Source organism: Hyposmocoma kahamanoa, unplaced genomic scaffold, assembly GCF_003589595.1.
Source record: "Hyposmocoma kahamanoa isolate Upper Pololo Valley unplaced genomic scaffold, ASM358959v1 64, whole genome shotgun sequence".
Lineage (NCBI taxonomy): Eukaryota > Metazoa > Arthropoda > Insecta > Lepidoptera > Cosmopterigidae > Hyposmocoma > Hyposmocoma kahamanoa.
In genome coordinates this window covers 15,702,122-15,728,651 of record NW_020653852.1, presented here as the reverse complement: position 1 = coordinate 15,728,651, position 26,530 = coordinate 15,702,122, and the positions used below count along the sequence as shown (strand labels likewise).

The window sequence follows — 26,530 nt, the reverse complement described above, 5'->3', positions numbered from 1 at the left end:
TACGAATGACGTCGGTATGTCTTTAGCCTTACGCGGTTAGCCGACTGGTTCCTGCCCATCTGTAATTCAAAAAGTGATTAAGGTATCACAATGGGGTTATGTTAGACATCAATTTGTTGTTATTGGTCCAAATTACACTTGATTGTAGCCTGTGTTATTTATTATTATTTAGAGTTTTGATTGCCTTTGCCCTTGCACACGTGAATGGAACATTCTGGAGGGTAGATGTTATTTAGTTGCTTATTTGTATTTTGTTTGATACACGTTTTATAACTAACGTATTTTAAATGGGTAGGTCGACATAGGTAATCAACTTAATTATTCAGGTATTGTATACTAGTACCACTTTCTTATTAAAAGAGAGCTTCCTTTTTTTTAATACCAATTAACGGGACGAGTCGTGTCCCCTGTGTTAAGCGACACGACTGCCCATAGCAGTTGCAGTGCTTTTTGTTTATTATTAATTGATTACAGTACGTTTCCTACATTATAATCTACGACATTATAACTTTTTCATTAGCATAAAGTACTTATAAAAAGTGCTCATTCTTAGTTACCAATGCAATGAGAAATGTCAAATTCAGATGTTCAATTTTTTTTAAGGTACCAAGTTTTTTTTCCATCCTCTAAGGAACCAAGTGACAGGACGAACAAGTCGAGTGGCTGGTGTTACGCAACACGACTGTTCATAGCAATCGCAGTGCCACTCAGAGCTTTAAATCGCAATGATCTGAGGGACACTGCAACTGTGCCTGTCATTCTGAGACGTACGTTGACAAATATCATATTATTATGCTAGTAATTTCACCAGCATCCTTACCCTTCAGAACCTTTATATTCCGTCAGAATTGTTAAAAAAAGGGGGTAGAATAAATAACAACTTTGTCTGCCTCGATGGCCGAACGGTTACCACGTAGAGCTCCCGCGTTCGATTTCCGGGTGTAATTCGTGGTTGTCTATGTGTGTGTCCATGACATCCGCAAAACAGGGTCTTCCTAGTGCAGTGCTAAAAAAACTACGTACATACACTTACAATACATAGAGATATTTGTATAGTTATAATATTTAACCTAAAACTGAACTGGAGCGAACAATTCCCAAACCTAGATAGATTAGCGACACTCGACTTTATATCAACTAAATTATCGAGTTGCGTAAAGAGTGTTATCACGTTTTAGAGTGTTATCACGTTTTAGCTACGTCTGTAACAATCGATATGTGATATATTAGATTGACTATATGCTTTTGTACCATTTTTTATCTAGTACACGGCATCACAGATGTCAAATGATAGTGTAGCTAGCGTGTCGCGAGCGTAGCATGCAGTGGTAGCGACTGCACCAGCGTTGACAACGGTGATGCATTTGCCAGGGCAGCAATGGTTTTTCTTTTTTAGTGTGAAATAGATGCATATTATTTTCAATTAATCTCCCAGACAGGGAACAAAAAAACGGTCTCGGCCATTGTGGTGCAAATTAAGGTGCGAGGCATAAAAAATGGTTTAATAATATTTCCACAAAAACAAATAACACTCTATGTACAGCTGAATTCAGATTTTATAATAGATTATACGGCTTGCCTTCATTTATTCATTTTCAGGATTTGCAGTAAGAAGTATACGACCCTTTACTTAGGTTTTTAGGTTCTCGGTTTTCTCTCAAAGAAAAGTTTAAGGAGACTGGTATCATGACTGTGGCATCACAGTTAAGTACTTAAATATTTTGTGTGCCCGTAAAAATACACATAATTTCATTAAGAAAAAAGATATCCATAATATTAACCTTGAACTAAGTCCATACTGATGGTACCACAATTTCGTTTAACTAAGGTAAACGGTTCTTTTACGGGGAACTTTATACGTTTTTACAATAAGATTCCGGAGCACATAATAAGATTATCATTTCCTAAGTTTGAAACTTACATTAAAAGTATTTTAATTGAAAACTTATATTACAAAATTGAAGAGTATGTGTAATATAAAGATGTATGGAAAGACAACATGAGTCTAGATTCCACACAATTATGTTTCAAAGTGTATTCCATAGCATTTAAGTTTATTTGAAACGAGCAATCCCAAGAGTTTCTTATTCGTTCTTCTCAGAGAGGTCAACGTAGTGAACGAGCAGTAGCTTAAAAAATGACGTTTTCGAAAGTAAAAATTTACCTATGGAATAAATGATTACTTGATTTTGACTGCAAGAAATACGTTTACATTGCTTTGTGACAAAGTTACTGCTACTATAGTTAAAAACAACTGGGCACGAGAATTCATATAAATAGACTTAGTACAGGAACTCATAATACGAAGATAGTTGAGACGACTGTATATCGATGTCAGACAACTTTGACTATGAATAATGAACAAGTAATTATAAACATAATGGTTGTTATTTTACTTTATTTTTTATGTAGGATAAACAAGAAATCGACTAACCTATCTTTGTTAAGTTTCTCGAAAGTAATTAAACTTCGATACGACTTAGTAACAGCTCTATATCTGTTTCAGCAGCATTAGAGCTATTTGTGAATGAGTTCGTCCAGGGAAGTACTGCGTTTCGGTTTTAAAGGGATAATCACAGACACACGGGATTTGTCAACTTATGTCTCAGGGTGACGGGCGTAGTCGCACTGCCTTTCAGATGTGTGCGATTTAAAGCTCTGAGTGGCACTGCAATTGCTATACAGGCCTGTCGCTTACTTACAAACGCACGGCTTGTTCGTCCCGCCACCTGGTGTCATAAAAAAGCGATCTCTATAGCAAAAAAGTAATTATAGTCGTGACAACACCAACAACATTGTTAAGCTGGAGGTTGGCCATATTGTAGATTTCGATATTTCTACGACATAGTGGTTCCCATTACTAATTGTCAAAAACAGTACAGAGTACTAAAAAAAACGACCTCAAAAGTCTTTCATCCCCTGGTTTGCCACCCTTAGAGGTGGAATATTTTCCACCCATTATTAAATAATTGATGAATATTTTCCTCCTTTCTTGAAGACGGTTAAAAATAAATTACTTATGGCAGAATCAATTACTTTTAATCACATTAGTTTGTATTTTCTAAACATAGTAGGCTAATAACGATCTCCTAAGAATAGACCCGTGCCCAGACGCGTATGGATAGTAAATACAACTTGTAATATATTAAAATTCTGACGTTATATGATTCATCTATTGTTCTAAGAGCGATCTAAACGGACAAAAACCGAAATGATACAAAATGATCTTAACAACTTACTTCCGCCAGGCTCAAACTCACTACCTCGTAATGATGCCACTGCCCTCACCTATAGGGCTATTGTTTAATCAAGGTCTTATATTTGTAGATTTTTTTACTTGGTTTCTGAGAATTTGATTAGCGTGAAGAGGTTAAAAGATAAAATCATATTGAAAACAAAACTTTTTTTTTCTGGCCTAATTCGCGTATTCCCAATGTCACGGGTCTATAAAGATCCGAAACGTTTTGTTAAAAAAAACGCAGATAGGTCCGAGTTAGATCCGAAAAAAATTCACTGACGCGACGGAAGATCAGCGTCAAGTCTAGCACTGGCATTAGGCTGAGTCGTGGCCTTTTCATGGTAACAACACATTTGTTCTTGATTTTTTTTAAGTTAGGTTTTTAATTATATTCCGTTTTTTATACTATCAAGTGATGGAACAAATAAGTCGTGTGCCTGGTGGTAAGCTATTCGCCTATCCATAACAGTTATAGTGCCACTCAGAGCTTTAAATTGTAAAGATGGGCACTGTCACTGCGCTTGTCACCCTGAGGCATAAGTTAACAAGTCCCACGTGACTGTAATTTCACCAGCACCCAAATCGGAACGCAGTAATGCTGACATTACTGCTTGGCGGAAGAAATAGCTATGGTGGCCCTGGACGAACTCTTTCACAAGGAGCTCTACTGCTACTACATTATTACTACTACATTTCGTTTTTGGTAAATTTTTACTTTTGTGTTAACCGTACGTGTTTATTTGTGTTTTTAGCCATGAATAGTATATTAGTAATTAGAATAATTTTTCTATTCTGTTTTATTACAATGTGTAGCAATCGCAATGACATTTTGAACTATAAGATCGTTCTTATCGTAAGCGGTAAAGAGTTAAATTTCATCTTAAGTGTCAAGCTGGACGTGTCTTTTTACATGGAAGAACACTTTTTCAAAATTGTTCCTAACCCTGTCATCACAAACAAGTACCTCAGGGTAAGTCGCACATGCTTAGTACTCCATCCTCTTCGCTCATCTGATACCCTCATACCAAACTTGCTTTTTGTTTTTTTTTACTTCAAGTCTTTTATCGTGCCTGCTATCCGGCTTTGGAATTCCCTCCCTGAACCTATTCGACGATCCCCTTCTCTTGAATCCTTCAAACGACGCGACGTGTCAAGTAACACTTCCTGAACTCCTTAAATCGCATCTTTTCTCCCTATCTATGTACTTCCCTATTACGCAGTCTAATTATTTTCCTATATTATTACTTGGTTTTATTTATATATATACGTATACATTATTAATATTAAAATCTATAAATATATAAGAGTTGAAGAAATGTTTTGCTTGCTTGGAAGAAACTGTTAGGTACATAGCAATAAAGCTTCTCCCATTACACGCTTATTCTAATTTATGTACTTACATCATAGTTCTATGTCATTATTGTATTTTATAGTGCACAATGAGGAATATTTCACAGGTTCATTCATCATTAATATACCTTAAATAGTTGCGATATATATAGAAGAGAACCGTGTTCAGTTTTAGGAGACGTCATAGCTTAACACGTCTCAAATAGAATAGTATTTAATAAAGTATACGCTTTTAAACTTTCGCGTTGTATTTTACTAACATTTGAAAACGAGAACAAACGAGTTTATACACTTTAATGGGTATTGTCACACTTACCTATTTTCCCGACTTTTTGACCAGGTTGCATTGGCCGTGGTCATGGGCTGAGTAATTAAAAGAAAATTTGTTGAGTTCAATCAAGCGTGATATTAAATCAAAAACTTGAATTACAAAATTATCGACAAAATGAGTATACAAACACGATGAAAGATAATATATACACTCAGTTATCGAATAATCAAATGATTTATAACAGTTCTTCGCACTCCACTCGAACAAAAGACTGAGTTCAGACAAAAGCCGGTAATTGCGATCTTCCGATAGTATGTGAACATGCCACGAGTACATTTTGAATCCTTAATAGTAATTCTATTGTTTTTAGTTAGCTTAATATCTTATAGCTTTATTATATTTTAAATCATCATTATGAAAGGTGACGATACATTGTCAGGCATAAGTCGAGACTTAGTTTCAAATACTTAACATATTCATTCGCATATTAAACCTAATACTATCGTAACTCAAAAATGATGTAATTGAGAAAACACGATATGAAACTTCAAAAAATTAATGAATGGAACCAATAAATGTATATTCTCGTTTATAAGTGGATAACTAATTTTTTTATATAAATAAAAAAGAATCCCATTATTCGCAATAACATTCATTCAGTATTTTTTTAAATTTTTTTTATACTGTGTTTTCTCAATTGCATTACTTATGAGTTACGAACTAAAATTGAGTTTTCTAGAGCCTTTTCGGCTGTTATTCAGTATTTTAGTTTATCGTTTTTTTTGTTGTTGTTCAACGTGTTCACTGGTAGTTTGATATATTCTTGACGAGTACATGTTTATTTCTTTCTTTCTTAAATTGCAGGTTTCATCACGATTTCCTTTACTGTTGTCGAGAGGTGTCTCTACTAAATATTCACAAATGTACGTAATATAGAAATTATAGTTATAGCTACATGCCGCCGCAAGGATGCGAAGAGACGAAATGACAATTGAGCACCCAATCTTCCATTAGGCTATCATTGCTCTTCAATTGAAAAATTATATTCTTCAATAAAAAATCATATTGAAAAAACCTTGTTAAGTATCTGTATATTATCAAAGACTTTTTGTCAATCTCCTCTATTGTTTTAAAGTTAGGGCGCGTCAATATCCTTTATTATATAGCAATATTTAGGACCACAATGAGAAATTACTACAATTCAAAAGGACCATTTCTCGAATTGACATTAATATTAACAGGCAACTTTGCATTCTATTAGGTGAACGTTTATTACTAGTTACAAGCTCGTTACCACGGTGTGTCTTTTTAGAGTTACATGTTTCATGGTCACGGGTTGACTAGTTGACTGTAACAAGTGACAATCCGAAAAACCACGAGACGCCAAGTCATTTATATTGTAAGTATAGTTGCAAAAAATGCGGTCTTAATTAAGTTCATGATTTTTTTTATAATATCAAGTGACCGGACAAACAAGTCGTGCGCCTGACGGTAAGCTACACGCCTGTCCATAACAGTCACAGTGCCACTCAGAGCTTTAAATTGCAAAGATCTGAGGGAGACTAACACTGCGCCCATCACCGTGAGACATAAGTTGACAAGTCCTATGTGCTTGTAATTTCACCAGCACCCATACCCTCCAAAACCGGAACACAGTAATGCTGACATTGCTTGGCGGCAGGAATAGGTAAGGTGGCAGTACTACCCTGGCGGAACTTTTTCACAAGGAGCTCTACTGCTACTAAAATAATAATAATTGCTATAATAATTTATACGTACAATACGTATTACGTATACCGTATTGTCAATCCGTTAGCTCTAAGAATCGAACGTGCAACCTTCAGTTTACAATACAAACGTTCTCCCAAATTGGCTGTCACTGTTCTGAAATATAATAAATGAAACATAAATGCTAAACAGACAAACTTGTCTTTCTACCATCAATCTTAAAGATCTGCTAAAACACATTTAGGAGAATAAGAAATAGCTTATCTTTCTCTCATTCATTCCTATGCTAAGCTGCGTAAGTGCGAGCAGGAAAGTGATATATTAATATTTATGCGTAGTTTACGTTGTAAACGCTACAATAGGGTATCGAATATATCAGTTATTGTGATGTCAAACCATTTGTTAGTGTCGAATGTAATTATAGAGCCAGTATGATGATATAGAGTTTATTACATGCACTTTTTGTAATAGGATCTTCTGTATCCTGCTCTCTTTTAATTCTTGTAATGTAAATCTGTTTTACACTAGCGCCACAGTACTTCTATGAAAATGTAATTTATCTTAAGAAGAACAGTACATTTTTAATAAAAAATAGTGATAGACATGACATTAATACGAGAAATACACACTGATTGCCTGTTCTTGACAGTAGTCCTCACAAAATCACAAATTCATTTTGAGGGGCATTGTTTACGCTTCTATAACAAAATTTCGGTTGATATTCAAACTTTGCCATTTACGAGGTTTGAAACAATAGTGAAACAAAATTTTATACTAAAGGATATGATACAGCTTCTGCATCCTTGATAACAAAATTCCTTGGTAGTGACTCGTTTAATTCTTCTAAGTTGTTTCGATTTATGATATTTGAAATAAATATTGCAAATAGTAATTGTGTACATAAGTTAACTTACAAAAAGAGAGACCCCTTAAGTTTGTAACTCTTCTTCTCAGGGGAATCTACCTTACGAGTGAGTAGTTTCAATCCATGTGACGATTTCAAGTGTAATTTAATTACCATTGTCTATGATTTAAAAATATACATGTATTTGAGTTTGAATATCTGAATACGGTAGTTCTTTTCTAATTTTCTGCATTGAACTAGATGTAGTTGTATACAATAATATGATAAGCATGTTTGAATGGGATTTTAGAGTAAAAATAACTATGCAAATTTGTACATACATTTCATAGTATGCATACCTAAGTGTACAAACATAATGCAAAGTATATAGTCATAGTTGTAAGAGAATAGTTGTAAAAATAAAGATATTAAAATAACATGTTAAATCAACTCAGAAGTCATTTGCCACGCTTTGATGATGTGCGAGATTAATACATAATCAAAATCAAGTAGATCGAGTAAAACTGACCAGAATCTCACGATTAAATTTATGATCGAAGATAAAATATTTCTATAGTTAAAGAAAGAACGTCAAACTGTAGGATTTGTTGGTAGACTCGAGTAGTAGCACTAGAGCTCCTTGAGTTCGTCCAGGGAAGTACTGCCACCTTACCTATTTCTGCCGCCAAGCAATAACGTGAACATTATTGCGTTCTGGTTTAGAAGGGTAAGAGTACTGGTAAAATCACAGGCACATGGGACTTGTCAACTTATGTCTCAGGGTGACGGGCGCAGTGGCAGTGCCCCTTAAGATCTTTGCGATTTAAAGCTCAGAACTTACTGTTACTGTTATGGCCATCCATGCGTGTTGCTTATCACCAGGCGCCCATGTTGTTCACTCATTCACGTCACTTAGGATCGTATTCCAGAACTCTACTCAATGCTCAAGTCAGGATTTGAGCAGACTTGAGTATGATTTCAAGCACTGGAAATACGACCCTAATGGCAAGGACTTGAGTATGATTTTCAGTGCTCACTGCAATACTCATGTCCTGACTTGAGTATTGAGTCGAGTTCTGGAATACGACCCTTAGTATTATAAAAATAAAAAACTCTGAGTTTCTTTTGCTAGCGCTGTACATATTTCAATTTGTTATTTAAAACAAGCTAAAGTTTCGGGATTTTGCGGGTCTGACGGCCATGCCTAATAGTCACTTTCTGCAATCGCAAAAACCTAAGAACTTGATATTTTAGTATTTAAACTTTCACGATTTTCACACATTATTTGATTTTAAAATCAGGACTTAATCGTGTATAAAACCGTATTTTATTTACCTGGACGTGTTGCAACGTCCATGGTCTCGAAGGGTCCCTTTGATCGATATATTTTTTCATAATACCAAATGACGGGACGAACAAGTCGTGCGCCTGGTGGTAAGCGACACGCCTATCTACAGCAGTTGCAGTGCCACTCAGAGCTTTAAATTGCAAAGATTTGAGGGACACTGCCACCGCGTCCGTCATCCTGAGACAGAAGTTTCAAGTGCCTGTAATTTCACCAACCTTACCCTTCAAAATCAGAATGCAGTATAATATTCATATTACATACAGCTTGGCGGCAGAAATTAGTAAGGTGGCAATGACCGAACTCTTTCACAAGGAGCCCCACTGCACGATATAACCCAGATTTGTTACTTGCACTTTGTAATAGAGCATCACACAAAATTACTTAGTTACCGCGGTATTACTGCAGCTCACGCTCAGTGTTGCCGTAACTAACAATCTTATTTATTATTTGTTGGTCTTGCCAACACAACCTCCTTAATTGAACTCACCTAATATAACAATTTTACTAATGATTCTAAAAACAGCAGGCAGTCGACCGTGGAGTGTGAAGATACGTTTGCAACAATGAAATCTGTTTTAACGCCTGGTCATTAAGTAATGAAGAAGGCAGCAATCTTTTACAATCTTTAATTACATAGGATTTACTCTTTGTCAAGTACTGTGTACAGATATTCTACTAGGTTGATTGAAAGAAATGGCGTGCTTTGAAAAAGATGGACACTCAGCTTTGAGTGGACAGTGGTTGAAAAAGAAGTTTTGTTTAAGGTATTCATATCGGCAAATAGTCATATATGGTGCACTTGGTAGAAATAATAAGTGGGCCTTCACACATTTGCTGTAGTAAGGCTGTATCTGTACGCTGAGGCGGAGGAAGATCTTATGTTTTCGCCTGAGTATACAGCAAACACAGAAAAGGGTATCTGCATGCATTTTGTGTTTACTTTGGCACACGCTGAAACTCTAGTCCCCGATATTCATGCAGAGAGAGAAAAAACTCTATTACCGGTCTATGGATGGAGCACCTGTTTAGCCCAAAGCTAAAAGCAAATGGGTTTTGTTAAATTTCACTGACATAATGTACTACGAAAAAAATTTGAGAAAAAAATATTTCTTCTCATGTTTAATCGACAGAAATAGTAGACTAATGCTATGCTTCTAAAGAGGTCGTAAATGTAACAGTGTTTATTTGTATGAGAAGTCGTTTATTTTTAGTGTTTTCGGCCAATGCTTCTTGCGTGAACTCTACAATAATTCCTAAAAGTGCTAAAATAGAGTCCAATATATTTTTTAAGTTTTTACAAATCGTTTCGTAAAGATTTAGACATTTCATTTCATTAACTCTAACCAACCTTAAAAATTACCTTAACACCCTGTCAATTATACAGTTCTTAACTTAATTCGTCTTCCTGGGCCGCTGATTGGACTAATTGCCTCCCTTCTCCACTCTTTGATGCTGTAATTGAATGACCTGGGGTATTTGACCTCCCTTGATAGCATTTGAGTCTGTGCTTTGGCTCATGATCATGGCGAATCCAACTTATTCAGACTTCTCAGGAGGAAGAAAACCCTAAGATTACATTACTCTATCTGCCCCAGGCACTTTGCTTAGAAAGCATTTGAAAATACTATGTGCTGTCGAAATGGATATTTTTGTTACATTAGAATGACAAACATATCTAACAATTTAGATCACGACTGTGTATTTTAGTTCTTAATGAAGAAGCCAATAGGTATGTAATTACTGAAAATCTGCCAACAAAATCAAGTACAAACTGTGCCCGTTTATTGGTAATGAAGTTTACCAATAAACGGTAAGTAGAGCCAACGTGTTAAAACACCTTTTCGTTGTACAGTAACTTCTCCGTATCATACACATGCCACGCCAACTTAGTCATACTGACGACTTTGGCCTTGTCTTCAAAGACTTCATTAACGGATGTTGATTCCCAATTTTCCCAACGGCAAATATAAATTTGTGCTCCAGTACTGTCAGTATTTACAAACGCTGCATGCTGCACGTTTGTTTCGAGAATGCAATATAGCATTTTGTTGTTATTTTTCTTTTTTATTTTGTATGTCCATTTGCTGATGGGTAAATATTAAGATAAGAGCATAACATATTGCTTATAAACAGACAGAAACAAACAGATGTATTTATAGTCGGCGTGTAATGATTTGATTGAAAATACTCGACACCGCAGAAACATTTACTGTCACATGCCGTTATGATGATACTACGGTCCGATAGCTCCTCTTTACGAAAAGTCGACTATCCTGCTTTTTTCTTGGGGAGATATATTGTCGTAAACCTCGTAACCTCCATTAATGTGAACTTTTGAAAAGGCACAAAAGCAGAATTACGAGAAATAATTATACCTTTATGTTATATCGAAAAAAGTGCCTACCAATTATATATTAAGCTTTAGTTGCCCAATATTGCGCATGAAGAGTAAGAAAGGAATGTCGTCCAAAAACGGACTTACGAGGTATTCAATTTTAGTGACGATATGACTGTCTATGGTTTTAGATGTAAAATCACTTCGTAAAAAGGGGGCATGAAATCTTCTTTAGCATTTTTTGTCTGGTAGCAGTTAGTGAGTAAAAAGAAGGTCACAGTGAGCAGATAGAAAGACATTGAGGAACTGCCTATGGATCACGAGGAATTGAAGTATCTTCACCGACAAGATCTTGGCTCCTAAATAAGAAGTTACCAACATTTGTTAAGTGATTTCGGGGGGGTTGGTTTATACAATGAGTGATATGCAAATCGTCTTCACGAAGTCACAAATATGTTTAAGGGGCAACGTTATACGCTTCTATAATGAGATTCCTGTTGATATTAATTTGCCATTCACGAGGTTTAAAATAATATTGAAACAAAAATGTTTAATACTGCGTATTTGGGTAACAAAAATCCGTGTACGAGACCCGTGTAACTCTTGCGGGTTGTCTCGATCTATGAGGTTTCAAATAAATACTGTAAAATGTAAGAAAATATTTGCCAATTTTTATTGAAGTCGGTTCAAATTTAAATTGGACCACTTATGAGGTACCCTCTTTCCAACAAAAAAAGTACAAAATTTACAGTCGAATTAAGATCTCCTTTTTTGAAGTCGGTTGAAATAGCAACCCCTAGAGTTCCTTGCTCCTTCTTCTCAGGGGAATCTGCCTTACGAATATGTAGTAGAGTTTCATCAATATTATGATTTTAAGTGTAATTTGCTTACAGACCTAAAGCAAAAGAAAAGATTATTTGAGTTTGAGAATACAGAATATCAAACTCGTATCTTAAAGCACAAAGTTACTGAAATGCAAAAAATGGATTGTATATACAAACTACGCAGGCAGATTTCGCATCACACACACCGGCTTTTATCAATTCTTAAAATAATGCATCCAAATTAAACCCCATGATAAGAAATTTAAAATAAATAGAAAGTTTTGCCATCTCCTGATTAATTACTCTTTTTAAGATACGAGTTCGGGAAAGTAAGGCGTTGATATATATAAATATACTTGATATAAAACAGCGTATAGATGTAGGACCAGTCGGGTTAAAAATTGTATATTACATGTATTTTTATATCCTCTTTTCCTGGTGCCAATACTGTATCCTGATCACACCCACACGTCTGTGGTACAGCAGTGGCGTCTAAAATTAGAGCCAAGTTCAAGGCGAGGTCGCAATTTATTATTAGCCGGCCTTCGACACTCGGTGAAGTTCAATGAAATGTCATTGCGGGAGGTGAAACACAGTCAAGGTAATGCTATTGACTTACAAATTAAAAACAATCATGTTGCCATGTTCTTTATTGAACGAGGTCTACTTTAAATTTTCAAGTTACGTTCGCACAGACATACATTACAGTTAAGATTTCGATCCGAAAAAAATTTCCGACTGTCATTTTTTATGTTTTCATTTCCTACAAATCACATACATGTACATTGCATTATGTTATTTGTTCAAGTTATACAAGAACCGAGAACCGCAAAAAGCTCAAATACGCCAGCCTCAGCCGGTGCCAAAGCTTTGTGCCTTTTGTGGTGGAGGGAGACCGTAGGTTCCTGGGGGAAAACTTCTATAAGGAGCTTTAAGTTCATCTCTTTACAGCCCCCGGTGACCAGACGGTTGGCTACTACATCCGCGAAAGAATAAGCTTAGCCACACAAAGCTCGCCATTGCCAATCTTCCGGGATAAGTTGACGATAGACAATATTTTTCTACAGTAAGCAAAGTATAGTGGACTGCTTCCTTTTTTAATACCATATAAAATAATAACATTTATTATAAACTAGCTGGTGCCCGCGACTTCGTCTGCGTAGAGTAAGTACTTCGAGTTGCCTATTGTACTAACTGGCATAGTTTTATTGGTTTTACATACAAACTTTCCCTTATTTCACTTCCTTTAAGATTTATTTTTGTGACAAAAAGTAGCCTATGTCCTTCTCCTAGGTTTCATCTATCATAGAGAATAAAATTTATATAGAATAAAATTCATCAAAATTGGTCCAGCGGATTAGGCGTGAAAACGTAACAGAAAGACAGATAAAGTTACTTTACAATTTTTTGGATTTTTTATGAGGCTAAGAGACTGAGCGAACAAGTCGACCATCTGGTGGTAAGTGACACCCTGTCCATAATAGTTGCAGTGTCACTCAGATCTTTAAATCACAAAGATCTGAGGGGCACGCAGTAGCACTGTGTCTGTCACCCTGAGACATAAGTTGACAAGTCGCATGTGCCTGTAATTTCACCAGCACCCTTGCTCTTCAAAACCGGAACGCAATCTTGCTCACATTATGGCTTGACGGCAGAAATAGGTAAGGTGGCAGTACTTCCCTGGGCGAACTCTTTCACAAGGAGCTCTGTTGCTTGCAATTAAAATATAACATATTAGTACATGTTATATTTTAATTGCAAAGCAATACAATGGAGACTACGGGCTCGACGGCAAGACCAGTGTACCGCGGGCGCCCGGGCCAAGCTCTCCACCAGTTATACGTCTTCACGGGCGTCACTGGCTGACCTGGACTTGGGTATGGGCTCGTCGGGGTTTGTGGTTAGATGTAGGGATGCGCGCATCTAGCGCGTCTTAGTAGTGGTCTAGTTGAGGGCCTCAGGCGAGGAGACGCGCGGGGCACGTGAGTTGCCCTTTAAGTCGGTGGCTATGTCCGGACATTGTCGCAGGACACTGCCACTTGGCATCTCCGGCACTTGCCCGGCGAGCTAATAGAGAATGAGCTAGACATCTTCCGGTCCCTCCGGCCGCATAGGAATTTGGGAGCTGTAGAGACGCCGGTCATTCGGCGTCGGGAAGTGAGGGTGAGGAGGAGATGAGGAGATTTGGTAGTCGGCTTAGAGTCGGCGACTCAGCGATGGCAACCGTAAGTCGTGCGGAGCGCGACGGGAAGTGAGCGTGCCTCAGCTCCGGTGCCTAACTGGAAAATAGGGAGGGTGCTGTAAGTGCACCCGGGGCGGCTTACGTAAGGCACTAGCCTTACAGAGAACCTAATGAAGTACGTGCAAACATGCTGATCTGGGGTTAGAACCTGACTTAGATGGTCCCTGTGCAAGACCGTTCGCACAGGTCACAGTGCCCTTCCCGCATGACCAAGAGGTTGATAGGGAGGGGCACTATAAACAAAACTTATGTAGAAAGATATGGGACTGCAAAGCAATGCGTAAAGTTGTAAAAGTAGAATTAAAAAAACAACAAGTCTTTGGATTTCTAGATCTTGTGGTGTTAACACTACACTGATAGTTCTGTCTCCAATGCTAATAGGAGACTTACATAAACATGAAGATGTCTAATTGATTTTCAAAATGGCTGATTTCTATAAAAAAGTTAATCGCAGAACACAACGGCCTCTCGATAGAGATCAGTACAATTTTCCGTTAAGATAGCTAGTGGTCAATATCAAACCAAAGAACAGCGACAAGGCCTAGTACAGTCTGATATAAGATATAGAATCCGTTCGTTGTAAATAAAAGAATTATAATAAATTGTTTATCACGATAATACTATCTCTATATTACAATGTTATAATTTGGCGAAACGTTGTGGTACTGGATACCAGTATCTTAATATTTCGTCAGACTATACTTAGTTTCCAGTACGATAATATCCCTTCAGTGGTTTTTAAAGTATTAGTCACCAGTTTAGCATAAAACTAGGTTACCACATCAACGAATAGTTTCAATAACATTTATTTTACTATAAATTTGCTTAGTTTGTGAAATTCATTGTTTTAAAAATATTGACTTGGCGGTTATTATTAAAATAACTCAGCGTTTATTTTGGACAATCGAAGAATTTTCTTTAATCGACGTACTAACGAAAATTAACTAACCAGAGTATCAATTAGCGAAGTGTCTCTATGAATCATGAGATTGCTTCAATAATTTCCAAAAGTGTAACTTCTTTCCGTAAGGTAAAAGATATAATTAAACTTTGAATCTTCCAGAAAATCAAGTTCAACAATTATTACGATATGTTTATATTAATTTCATGAAATTAACCCGTCAGAATATCTTTCGGAGAAAGCATAAAACGGCCATGAATCTTTTACAGAATACACGATCATAATAACTACAAAATGGTCACGTGTCCTCGGTAATTGCTTTTCTTTAACGGTCTTGCTATTGAAAACTATGGCTTCTTTAAAAAGGTACGATAAAACACGTTTATCATTACGTAAACATTGAATTACGAAGGTCCAGATTTTAAGATTTTTTTCTGCAGGTGCAGGTACTATAGGTTCTTGCTTTGGGTCACCTGATAATATCCAATCATTGTGACAAAAAGTAAATATTAAAATAGTATAGCCTGTTGCTTATCTAATGCATTTTTTCTCTTAAGACGGTTTATACAACACTAGAAGAAAGTAATAGCGAGTGGAAACTACGTGAGAAAAGTGAATCTAAATATTTTAGGAAGGGTAAATAGCAAAGTGACAACCCTAGAATTTCTACGAAATGTAAACCTTGAACAGTGTTGTAACTTTCCTTTTCGAGAACATTTCAGGAATCGAGTGAGGTTACCCGGTTTCACGTTTTAGCACCTAGTAGGTACGAATATGAAGTTTATTATGAGTTTTTCAAGGCTACCAGTCGTAAACGCTTTGAAAGGGTTCCTTTTAAATTTAAAGTTCTTGAATTGTACTTGAGATATAATCGTATGGTATGATTTTATATTTGTGACAAACATAAACGTAAACAAATGAAGTGCTTCGGAAGATACAAGAACATTTGCTCTTCCAATCAATATGAAACACAACATATTTATAGTCTATCTAGTTATACAAATGAAGTCCAATGCCTTCAATTACTGTAGCCTTCATAACACTACTGCAAACTTCGAAACAAACACTTTTCAACTCTATAACAATCGGCACTCTATTCTCCATCAAATCAAGCATTGACTCTCAATCCTGCTCGCCTTCAACGATTCACTGTACCCATTTACTATCCTCAATTACCTTGCAAAATATAGCAATATAGCCTGTAAAGCCATAGCCATAAACTCCTAACCAATTGCACGGCGAACTTTGCCAAGTTCTAAAATGCGGAGGTGCTTTTGGTACTTACAACCCGGTCTTTGTAAATGTGACCAGTTGTGTTAGAGCTCCCACGATTCTTGCATTATATATTTAATGTAAATGGTAAAGGGGGTGTTGTAAGGGATTTGAACGGTCTTGTGAGCTTGGTGAGGAGCGAGGTCGTACGACAGAACAGTTCTTGTGTCGACACTATGAAACTCTGTTATGGGACAGAGGAGCATTCACCGTCAGTTTGAGGATTCTTTGTAGCGATGAATCGCGATTGTATTGACAGTTTTTCTATGCGGATGTTATGTGAAGTTCTTGGTAGGTGTATGTGGTTTTTCAATAGGCTGTTGTCTTTCGTGTCCCATGTGTTGAATACGCGTTATTCGGAGAAAAAGAGTCTTCAGATAAAATAGACAATACATTTAAATTTTGCAATCGTGGAAGTAATGGAACTTTTTATAGATAATGTCGTGTGGTTTCACGTAATGGGTACGATTATTACATCTTTTTGTGAATGAGTTAAGGCGAGTTACCGGAGAAGTGGGAAAAACTTTTTAGCTTTATCAAATGGTTTAGGTATTTACTATGAAATAATGGTCTTACGAAAAATATACGATAGACCTAATGATGTAGTCTAAAGAATGTTATGCTAATGTGTTACACGATAGGATATACTTTATCCGGCCATATAAAATAATAAAAATAGGCTAAAAGTCTAAACCGAATTATTTAAGAATAAAGTATCTAACATTGTACATAATTTTTAAATGGGGATATTTCTCCTTAAGTACTATAGAGAACCTGCTAAATTTCGCTTTTCATTTCAAGCCCTATTAGTAATTAAATTCACATTTATCCCAAAATTTGCGAATTGCCCAGTGCCGCCCGTTGCCCCGTCAGTCGCCATCGGGCGTTTGTCGACGTTAAATTTTCTCTGCCCGTTCTTATTTTATTCATATTAATTTACAGCCCGCGGTTTGCGGGACGCGAAGGGCGGCCCCCACACCTCGCGTCCTAATACCTAGGTTCGAGACGTAATGCGTCGCCTTAAGCGATGAAAGGTAAAAATTCAGGCTGAAGCTTTATTGCGACCGCCAGCCTGCCAGTCAACTGTAGCAATTATAGTTAAACCCCTGTGTAAGAGGCGTCTTAAGGAGTTATCACACACTTCTTGGTTTTTTCGTTCTTATTACATGGACATAATGCTTTTTCTGCAATTCCATCCGTGACGATAAGTTTGTTTATTACACACCTGAATCGAATGTGTAATCTATCTAGTAAACTTAATCAAAGACAATATGTAATTTCATCATTCTTGTATCGTAGAATCGAAAAGTAGCAATTCAATTTTAGTTTGTTGAGTAGTTTTGATAATTTCTATAGTGGTAAAGTTTTCCGTTCTTCGGGACTTTAGACTATGGAAATGGACATACTGCCAGATCGTAGATTGTTATTTTCTTCAATAGTTTAATTTCCTGACATTTTTTCGCGGGAAATCGTTATATTTTTACAGTGGCCATTTTGAAATTTCTAGCAATTTTTATATGATCTAAATTACGTCAAGAAAGTTTTCCTTAGAAAACGGTAAGTTTAACCTACTTCTTTCAGTGGGCAAAGGTATGCCTCTATATCTCTTCATATATTACTATGTGACTAGACTATAGTGCACAGACTAAAACAAAATGTTATGGTCAGGTTTCCGCGATTTGTTACATATTGGAAGATTGGTTTTTTCCTTTCGATAAACTTGACACTATCGATGATCGCCATATATTTTTTATATTAGTCTTACAAAACTGACACTGGCACAATTATAGTGAACGCCATAAAAAAATACATTGGAAATGAAAGTATTCTTTTTTTGGATCTAAATATATGCGATTTTGACCGAAAAAAAAGAAACATTTCTAAAATTGTACTGTGTAAAGCCATATGTGAACTACTTACTATCAATTTTCAATAGATAATTTCGACTTTTTGTACACGTTGCTCAGCGTACATAAAGGTAAAGATAATGAGCGTAGGTGAAAAACGTGACGAGGTATACAGAGACGAATGGAGATTGGTCGTGGTAAGAATTACGCGTCTTATCATTGGGTGGTGAGTAAACGTGACCATACACACGGTCCACTATTGTAGCAAGTCGGAAAAAAATTCTTTCTTAAATACCTCTTATATTGTTTTTAAAACAGTGTGCTTTTTTGAGAGTAAAATTTAAAAATTTACCTTCGTTTTATGTTTTTTAGATAACAATGGTCAGCGTTAGGACTTCATTCGATCTTTCATTAGAGAATCTGATTTGGACACGTGCATAACTTGGTGTCAGACAGTGCTGCGACTCTGCCGATTTTTTCTTTTTATTATATTACACATTTTTCTGTTATGTATGTGTGTCTGTAGATCCAAATAAACGTTTCTCTATCTGTGCTCTATCTGTCTAATATCTATCTAATCTTTTATAAAATGAATGTCACAAAAATAACACTACACTAATACTACATTGAAACAAATTATATACTATGTGATATTTTATAAAATCTCTATAATAAACTCTCTAGGAGAGTTACTGCCCCCGTGGTCGAACGGTAACCATGCTGGACTGCCATGCAGAGGTCCTGGGTTCGATTCCCAAGCGGGGAGAAATATGTGTATGGCCTACATTTATTTCTCTCGTGAGTTTGGGTGTAATTTGTGGTTGTCTATGTGTGTGTCCAGGGCACCCGCGATACAGGGTTTCCCTAGTGCGGGACTATTAAAAAAAAGACTAATTTCATTCGTAGAATCTTTAAGTCTCTTCTGAAAAGATGTCATTTTGCAGATGTGTCCTTATCATCAAGGGTGGGAATTGATGTTATTATCTTGAACTTAAGCAAGTTGACGTCAGCAAATCAAAGTTTAACAAAACGTGTAATTCTTGTAGTAAAACTATTAACTTAGCTACAATCTTCACGTTATCCTATTTAAAAACAAGAATAGCACTAGTTAATACAAAGGTCATAAGTATTAAACTCGCACTAAAATCAAGAAAAACCAGCCTTAAACTGTACTGGTGACCCCAAACGTCTATTGATTACCACATTGTAAGGCCTTTGACCATAGATCAGTTGCCAAAACCTGCTATGTTGGCGCTTACTAAATTGAATAAATATAGGTAGGTGGAAACACAAACAACGATGCTTTGTGAGCTTGATATTTTAGCATCTTTTTGTACTGTACTGTGTTAGCTGGATACGGAGCTCCTATTTAAGGAGTGTATTTGCCATTGGGCAACTAATATGCATAAAAATGGACCCGTTTATGGAGGACAATAACGGCGTGTACCGTAAAATTAAACATCAGAATATGATTTTTTTTAATATTTATTTATAATATAAGCTAATAATATAAGCCTGTCCATAACAGTTGCAGTGCCACTCAGTTTTAAATCGCATGTCGACAAATCCCATATGCCTGTAATTTCACCAGCACCCTTACCTTCGAAACCAGAACGCATGTTAACATTCTGTTTGGCGGCAGAAATAGGTAAGGCAGTACTTCCCTGGAGGAACTCTTTCACAAGGAGCTATACTGTTGCTTATGATAGTACGGGCTATTCTTTCTCTATATGGGTCTCAAAAAATCATCTACGGGCTTTACAGTGCGACTTTCAAGTACTTTCCGTGTAGAAATGAAAAAAAAAAGGAAATCAAAATAAAACAATAAATGTAGATGACAATGATTCAAATTTTTATTGTATTAAAAAAGGGAAGGTTTGGCAATTATAAATGAAAAGTGATATCTGATAAATGTCCACCATACACGACCACAGTTACAGATGTCGAATTTTTCATCAGTTTTTTATCATTTTTTGACAAAATAGTGGGTCTATTTCCGTTAATTAAGGCTGCAATCGATTCGATTGGCTCCGTATAGAATCTACCTTTAAAATAACCCCATAAAAACATCCAGCGGTGTTAAATTATATGATCGAGCTGGCCACTTAACGGCTGAATTTCGTGAAATTATGCGATCGGGAAATTTGGTTTGCAATAAATTAATTGCTTCGGTGGCTGTGTGACTAGTGGCACCGTCTTGTTGAAACCACATGTTAGTGATATCGATGTATCAATAAAATTGACTTGTTAACATCTTTCGATAGCGTAATCCATTTTGACCGTAACCGCATTTCCAGCCGAATTTTCGAAAAAAAATAACCCAGCGTATCGACCTATATAGACCCTGTAGTGTTCCTTCTTACACTTTAACATGTGACAACGGGCGTACGTTCGTATTCTTCTACGCATTGCCGCTTTCTTATTTAACCTACTATTTAGCCTAAAATAACTTAAAGCAACAAGCGCATTATTATCACATACATGTAGGAAATGAAACTATTTATAGGGATCGCGATATTTGTCGTTTCAATGAAATCAACGTCTAGGGCCCATGTCCTCCCTAGTCAGCCGTGACCACGGGACCTGTAAAAAGCCCGAAATGTATATTTGTAAAAACTAAATATTTGAAAAAATTGTTTAATTTTCTATGCGCATGAATCTATTTTTTCTATAAAACTGAAGAAGCGTCAATAACTTCCAGTTTGATATATCAATTTAGTCTCCCTTGAATGGATTAATTATATCACAGATGATACATAATGACGGTTTTGTAATTATGTACTTACATAGTTACTTGGATAATACTAACTATTAAAAAACTAATCAGTGACAATAATGTTGTTAATTTTGTGTTAAAGTGTGCAAAAATAATTATTTTTATACAAATAAATTGCTTTGCGTGTTTATTCACTGGCTGTTAGGCAGTATGTCTAACAAAAAGTTCAAGTTCGTTATTATTAAGTTTATAATATGTTGAATTCATACAAAAAGTATACCCAAGGAGTTACTAATTTACTCATTGATCAAAAACTTTGATATACAGGGTGTAATCGTTAAGAGTGTCCACGCGATTATTCCGTAAATATAAGAGATCGAAAATCTTTAAATTGATATCGAAAGTAATATAATAATCATTAACTTTTTTAAATAAATCTCGAAATATCTAAATTTTAACTTTACGTTAAACGTTAACGTTTCCATATGTTTAATATGACATTCGTAGAAAGGTAAAGCCTTCCTAACAACAGATTTTGAGTACAAAATTTTGTACGTACTTAAAAATAAACATGTTTTTTGTTTTTATTCAATAAAATATAGTTTTATTTATATCTTTATTTATAGCAGTTTCGTTATCTGTACACAAATAGTTACCTTTTAAAGTAGGTCAACTAAAGCCACTCAACGAATGTCATTAAATGTGTGGAAGAGTTTAAAGTTAAAATTTTGGATATTTCTAGATTTATTTAAAAAAAATGTATTGATGTCATTTAACTCATTAGGCAACGTACTTTCGATATCAGTTGAAAGGTTTTTCATATCTCTTATATTTTCGGAATATTCGCCTGGGCACTCTTAACGATTTCACCCAGTATAAAGGTTTTTAGGCAATTGTTAATGCATCAAATTTTATTTGACAACTACGATTGATGATATTCATAGACCATCGTAAATCAGTACATCAATCAATACATTAGGATCCTTACATCATACATCGAATGTTGTATTAGTATTGACCATTCAATTGTAAATGATGGAGTCAATGTACTATCACCAAGTTATAAATGCAGACCACGAAATAGCTTTAAAATGGCCTACGACCGATATTTAACAATAATAATAAAGAGCTTTATTTATCTATACGCTGACATAATAGTTTAGCTTTCAATAACGTTGTCTGGTTACATGTATTATGCAGATAAAAATGTAACATAGGTAATACTTTGTATTGTCATACTTAACGATGTAGAATTCTAATATTAAGTTTATTGAATATCACGATGTTTTACTACATAATATTCAATTATTAATATATTAATACAAAGATCGAACACAAATAAAAATTCGTTCAATCCGGTTGGATTCGAACCTGCTCCCAATACGGATCAGCAAACACGAATTTCTTTATGCGCTTGTTGCAGATCTTTCTTTTTGGCTTCAATGACTTTTTTGCCGTAATCGTAGTAAATATGAACTCTTTTTAAATTACTCGAAAAATACGTTTGGTTTCGAGTTGTCCACGTGATTTTTAACTCCAGTAACTACGTATTCAGGTATTTTTTTGTTTGAGAAATTTACTTCACAATCATGATCTTTATAAAATTATTGTATTATTTGCATAATGGTAATGATTTTTGCAATGTACATTGAAATCAAGCAGAATCATTGTATAGGATTGTGTCAACAATAATATATATCAACTGCACAAATAACTTAGTACGATAATACTTCGATATATTGTTATTACAATTGATGTTACAATTTGAATCTGTCAAAAGATTCACGATGATTCATTTCCAGTGAATGGTAAATAATTATGGTAATGCAATTCCACGTTCATTATTATGTCCCCAACAAGGACAATATGAAAATATTTTAGTAGTATTTCGTTTCGTCTCTTATTAGTTGGCTAGTATATAATTTTGTTCTATAGAAAATATGACATGTAACAAACTTATTATGCGCGTCTACAGTTTTTTGTTTCTGACGATTCTTAACGACCTTCTTAGCAATTTCTTGTGAATCTCTGTATTATATGTACGTATCATATGTATGAAAAAAGTGGTAACTTCCAGGAATTGAACTTAAAACTAAGTTTATAAACAGAATTGGAAGATGTATGTTATGAAAATTCTCTGTAGGGTGGAAATTTATGTTTCTTACATATTGAATTATTAATAAAAAATTGCCGCTATTTTTGTCAAAAAAAATGTTGATTTAAAAAGATACACTAGACTCATTTTCAGAGAGTCATGAGTGTGGGTATATCAAAGATCAAGTATGAATCATGGGCAGTAAAAACTTTAGCCTGCCGACCTTCTGGGAAGTGCATAGGGGCAATATACGTGACGGGAACAGAAATAACTTTAAAACTTTGTATTTTCGACTGGCAGGCCACTTTGTGGTTTCTGTGGGCAGCCTTAAATGTTTTCGTTTTGTTACGTGGAATTAAATGTTTAAAATACTCGCAATGCCTCTTGAACTCGTTTGTACTTTTAGCTGTAGTGAAATTTTGTGTTCATTGTCAAACAAAGAATTTTGTAATTGGCGATGAATGATTAAAAACAGGCGCCATTTTTAATGGTATAACCGTCAACGGAAGACTAAATTATTAATGCATCCATTACCTTGTTGTAGAAATCGATTGTTTTTAATAAATAATCGCCACGTTTTGTTGCGCAGACATCCACAACCAAGCTTCATAAATAAGTACATAAATCACAGATGCGTTTCAAAGACGAACCAAAATTGTGGCGCCATTACACAATAGAATCATTGACCTCCTAATTTTAATCGAAAATTAAAATCTGAATGAGAAAGTTTCGTATCGATAATTTAATCGAACGCGTCCCTATCATGGGCATCTTGAGCCGAAGGGAACCGGTTCTACAATCGAGATTCAACCGGCTATCGTCGATATAAAGTTATTAACAATGAATTAAATATTTACAGAATCGTGCTGGCTGCATTCGTTTATTTTTGCATGACAATTAAATATGTATTCCACTCCGATACATGTAAAACGTGGGGTTCATTTTCGATCATTTGCATGAACCTTCAGGGCACGCTGTTCTTTTATTCATGTTGTTCAATCTGGCATTTCTCGTTTGGGAACCCGTTGTTGCTCTAATGGTGCCAACAAGATCTTTTTTATTCGGCTGACATTTCGTTTCTAGTGAATTCAACGCGACAGCAATAATAAGCTGCATTGCGATTTGTGTTCGGTACATGTTATTCACGTTATCGATCACAGGACCACGTTTTTATATTGTCGTGAGAAATAATAATCGTTTCCACGAAATTTGGCGTAATTTATAGGAAATCTTTCCCTAACCCTCTTCAGAGTATGCAAAGGAAAGCGTCCTAGGCACCGACCTGATTCTCGGAACATATTTCAGCTTGTTTTACTCAAGTGGGCGGCACCGTCTGATCGTAGATTATGTGAGTCAGATGATATGGGTGTGGGAACTTATATTACTTTAGACATGTGAAATATATGGGCCAGTAACACGTTTATCTCCAAACTTAAGTACATGATTCATATCGGAAACGCTATCTGGACGAGGCGAGCTCGACTGCCTTAAAGTTGGACGAAAGCCAGTGCCTAAAATCGGACTGCGAACATGATTCAACTATGAAGTTGTGTTTATACTCCATATCTTTTATTGCATTACCGAGCTCAGAGTTCTCTACGTGACTACGTTGAGAACGATACGGTCGCTCCAAACGTGGCTTATGCGCTGCGGGCTGAACCGAAACGGCCCAAAATGCCCGGTAATCGCTGCTGCGATGGCAGATAAGCGCAAATGAATATGTAACGCCCGTCCTCCCACGACCACGCACAATAAAACGAGCCTGACCCTATAAAAATAAAAACGAGCAATTAATATTGTTTATTCGCGGCCGTTACGGAGCTGCGACAGTAACAAACGATGTCTGCATGGATTAATGCGATGCGCCTCGTGGTGCGGCGAGAACCGCGGGCTCAATCGCTGCCTACGACCATCGCGAACACTCCAAAAGAATCCGGTTGTGTAATTCCCTATGTAACGGGACTTCCAGTTATGATAATCGCAGCCGAATTTCACGAACATCTTACGACTCGAAAGTAGATTTAATTTAAGCCTACCATAAAGCGAATCAGTTGATTTTAAATGGAAATTGCGCGGTGGAAATTACGGTTATGAAATTGTGGTTTATGGATTATGGATGCGGATCGGACTCGATGCATGCTAATGGATTCCAATTGAATTAGCGATGTGATTTCCTATTGGTTGCTGAGCGTGTCGCAGGGGAGCATTATCGGCAATCGGACAGGTTCCGGTTAAGTGTCGTGATTAATTTGTTCCCGCAATCGATTAATGTCACTACCGATCGGGGCCAGATAAATAAGTTGCGTCACCTGCCCCACGGCCTTGCCGCGGCAATGCCCAGCTTCCGAGGGTGCTGCGGTCCCCGCCCGAAGCCCTAATCTCCTGAAACTTTTACGAGCCGACGCATGAATAATTCCCGAGAGGAGCAGCTATCGATCGCACACGTCGAGGTTTTTATTTATACGGCGCGGGTGGGCGAGGCGCATATTAGTAAACAGGCGCAGGCGCGGCGGAGGCCGTCACTTACCGACTTGTAGCACGTTTTCCACGCAGCCGGCCTCGAGCAGCTTGAGGCCGCGGCAGAAGGCGATGTTGCGGTGGTCGTCGGGCGGCGCCCTCGCCAACGACGAGTACATGCAGATGTCCCGTTCATCCCGCGGGAAGGACCAGTACACGACACGCCGCTGGACCGGTTCTGGAATCCGTTCATAGCGCTCCTCGATCCGCTGGAACGGGATCGTTGCGGCAACTATCTTTGCAGTGATATCAAGCAGAGTTGCAGGGGCGCGCAGCCGGCAACATGCGCGCGGCGCACACGCGGACATAACGCTCGTTCGGCCGCTCGGCGCGGACTGGCGGCGCGCGGCGCCCTCCCCTCAGCCTACTGCCGCCCCCACCACGCCTCTCGCCCGCCCGGGGATGCGGCCCGAATCGACACACCGCGATAAATTATTCATTTGGCAGGCATAATGTGCGATATATTATTAAAAGTTGGCATTTTTGTGTTGTTCTCCGGAGGCTATGAATGAAATCGATTGCAATGTGGAAGCTCTTATCATTTATTTAACTTGATTGCACGGATATCAGAATCATTGCAGCTCGAAGCGCTATAATTAATTTACCATTTTGCTTCTCGCAGCAAGTTTTTGTTGCAGTTTTCGAACTTCCCCTCAACGTACTTATAATAATACTCGTAACATATTAAACTGGTACATAAAGTTTCTTCTCCAAAAAGTTTATTTATTTATTGTTTCTTCGGATACCCATGTTGTGATTACTTTTTTCAAACTCCAGATTTTATGAAAAAATAATAGGCAGAAAGTTTAATAAAATTATATTCTGGAGTCGTCCTAATCCATTGAGGGCGCGCCTCCTCGCATTACACAAACGAAGGAGAAAGGCTGTCGGTCGAGGCGGTGTGGTGCGGGGCGGGGTGCATTAACAGCTGATGGCGGCGGGGGCGCGCCGCCGAGGTGGGCGGAGGGGGGGTCGACGTCAGGTGTCCGACCTGCCGTCAGC

At 36.8% G+C, this 26,530-nt stretch overlaps 1 protein-coding gene across 1 annotated transcript in view; it reads right to left on the bottom strand.

The window, feature by feature from the left end:
* LOC113230617 (zinc finger SWIM domain-containing protein 4-like) overlaps positions 1–25,905 on the bottom strand; it is a 112,616-nt gene extending 86,711 nt beyond the window's left edge. The window contains exon 1 of the mRNA XM_026464611.1: positions 25,539–25,905. Coding sequence (XP_026320396.1) covers positions 25,539–25,836 — 298 coding nt within the window. The 5' untranslated portion in view covers positions 25,837–25,905. The remainder of the gene's footprint in view (positions 1–25,538) is intronic.
* Positions 25,906–26,530: the final 625 nt, after the last annotated feature.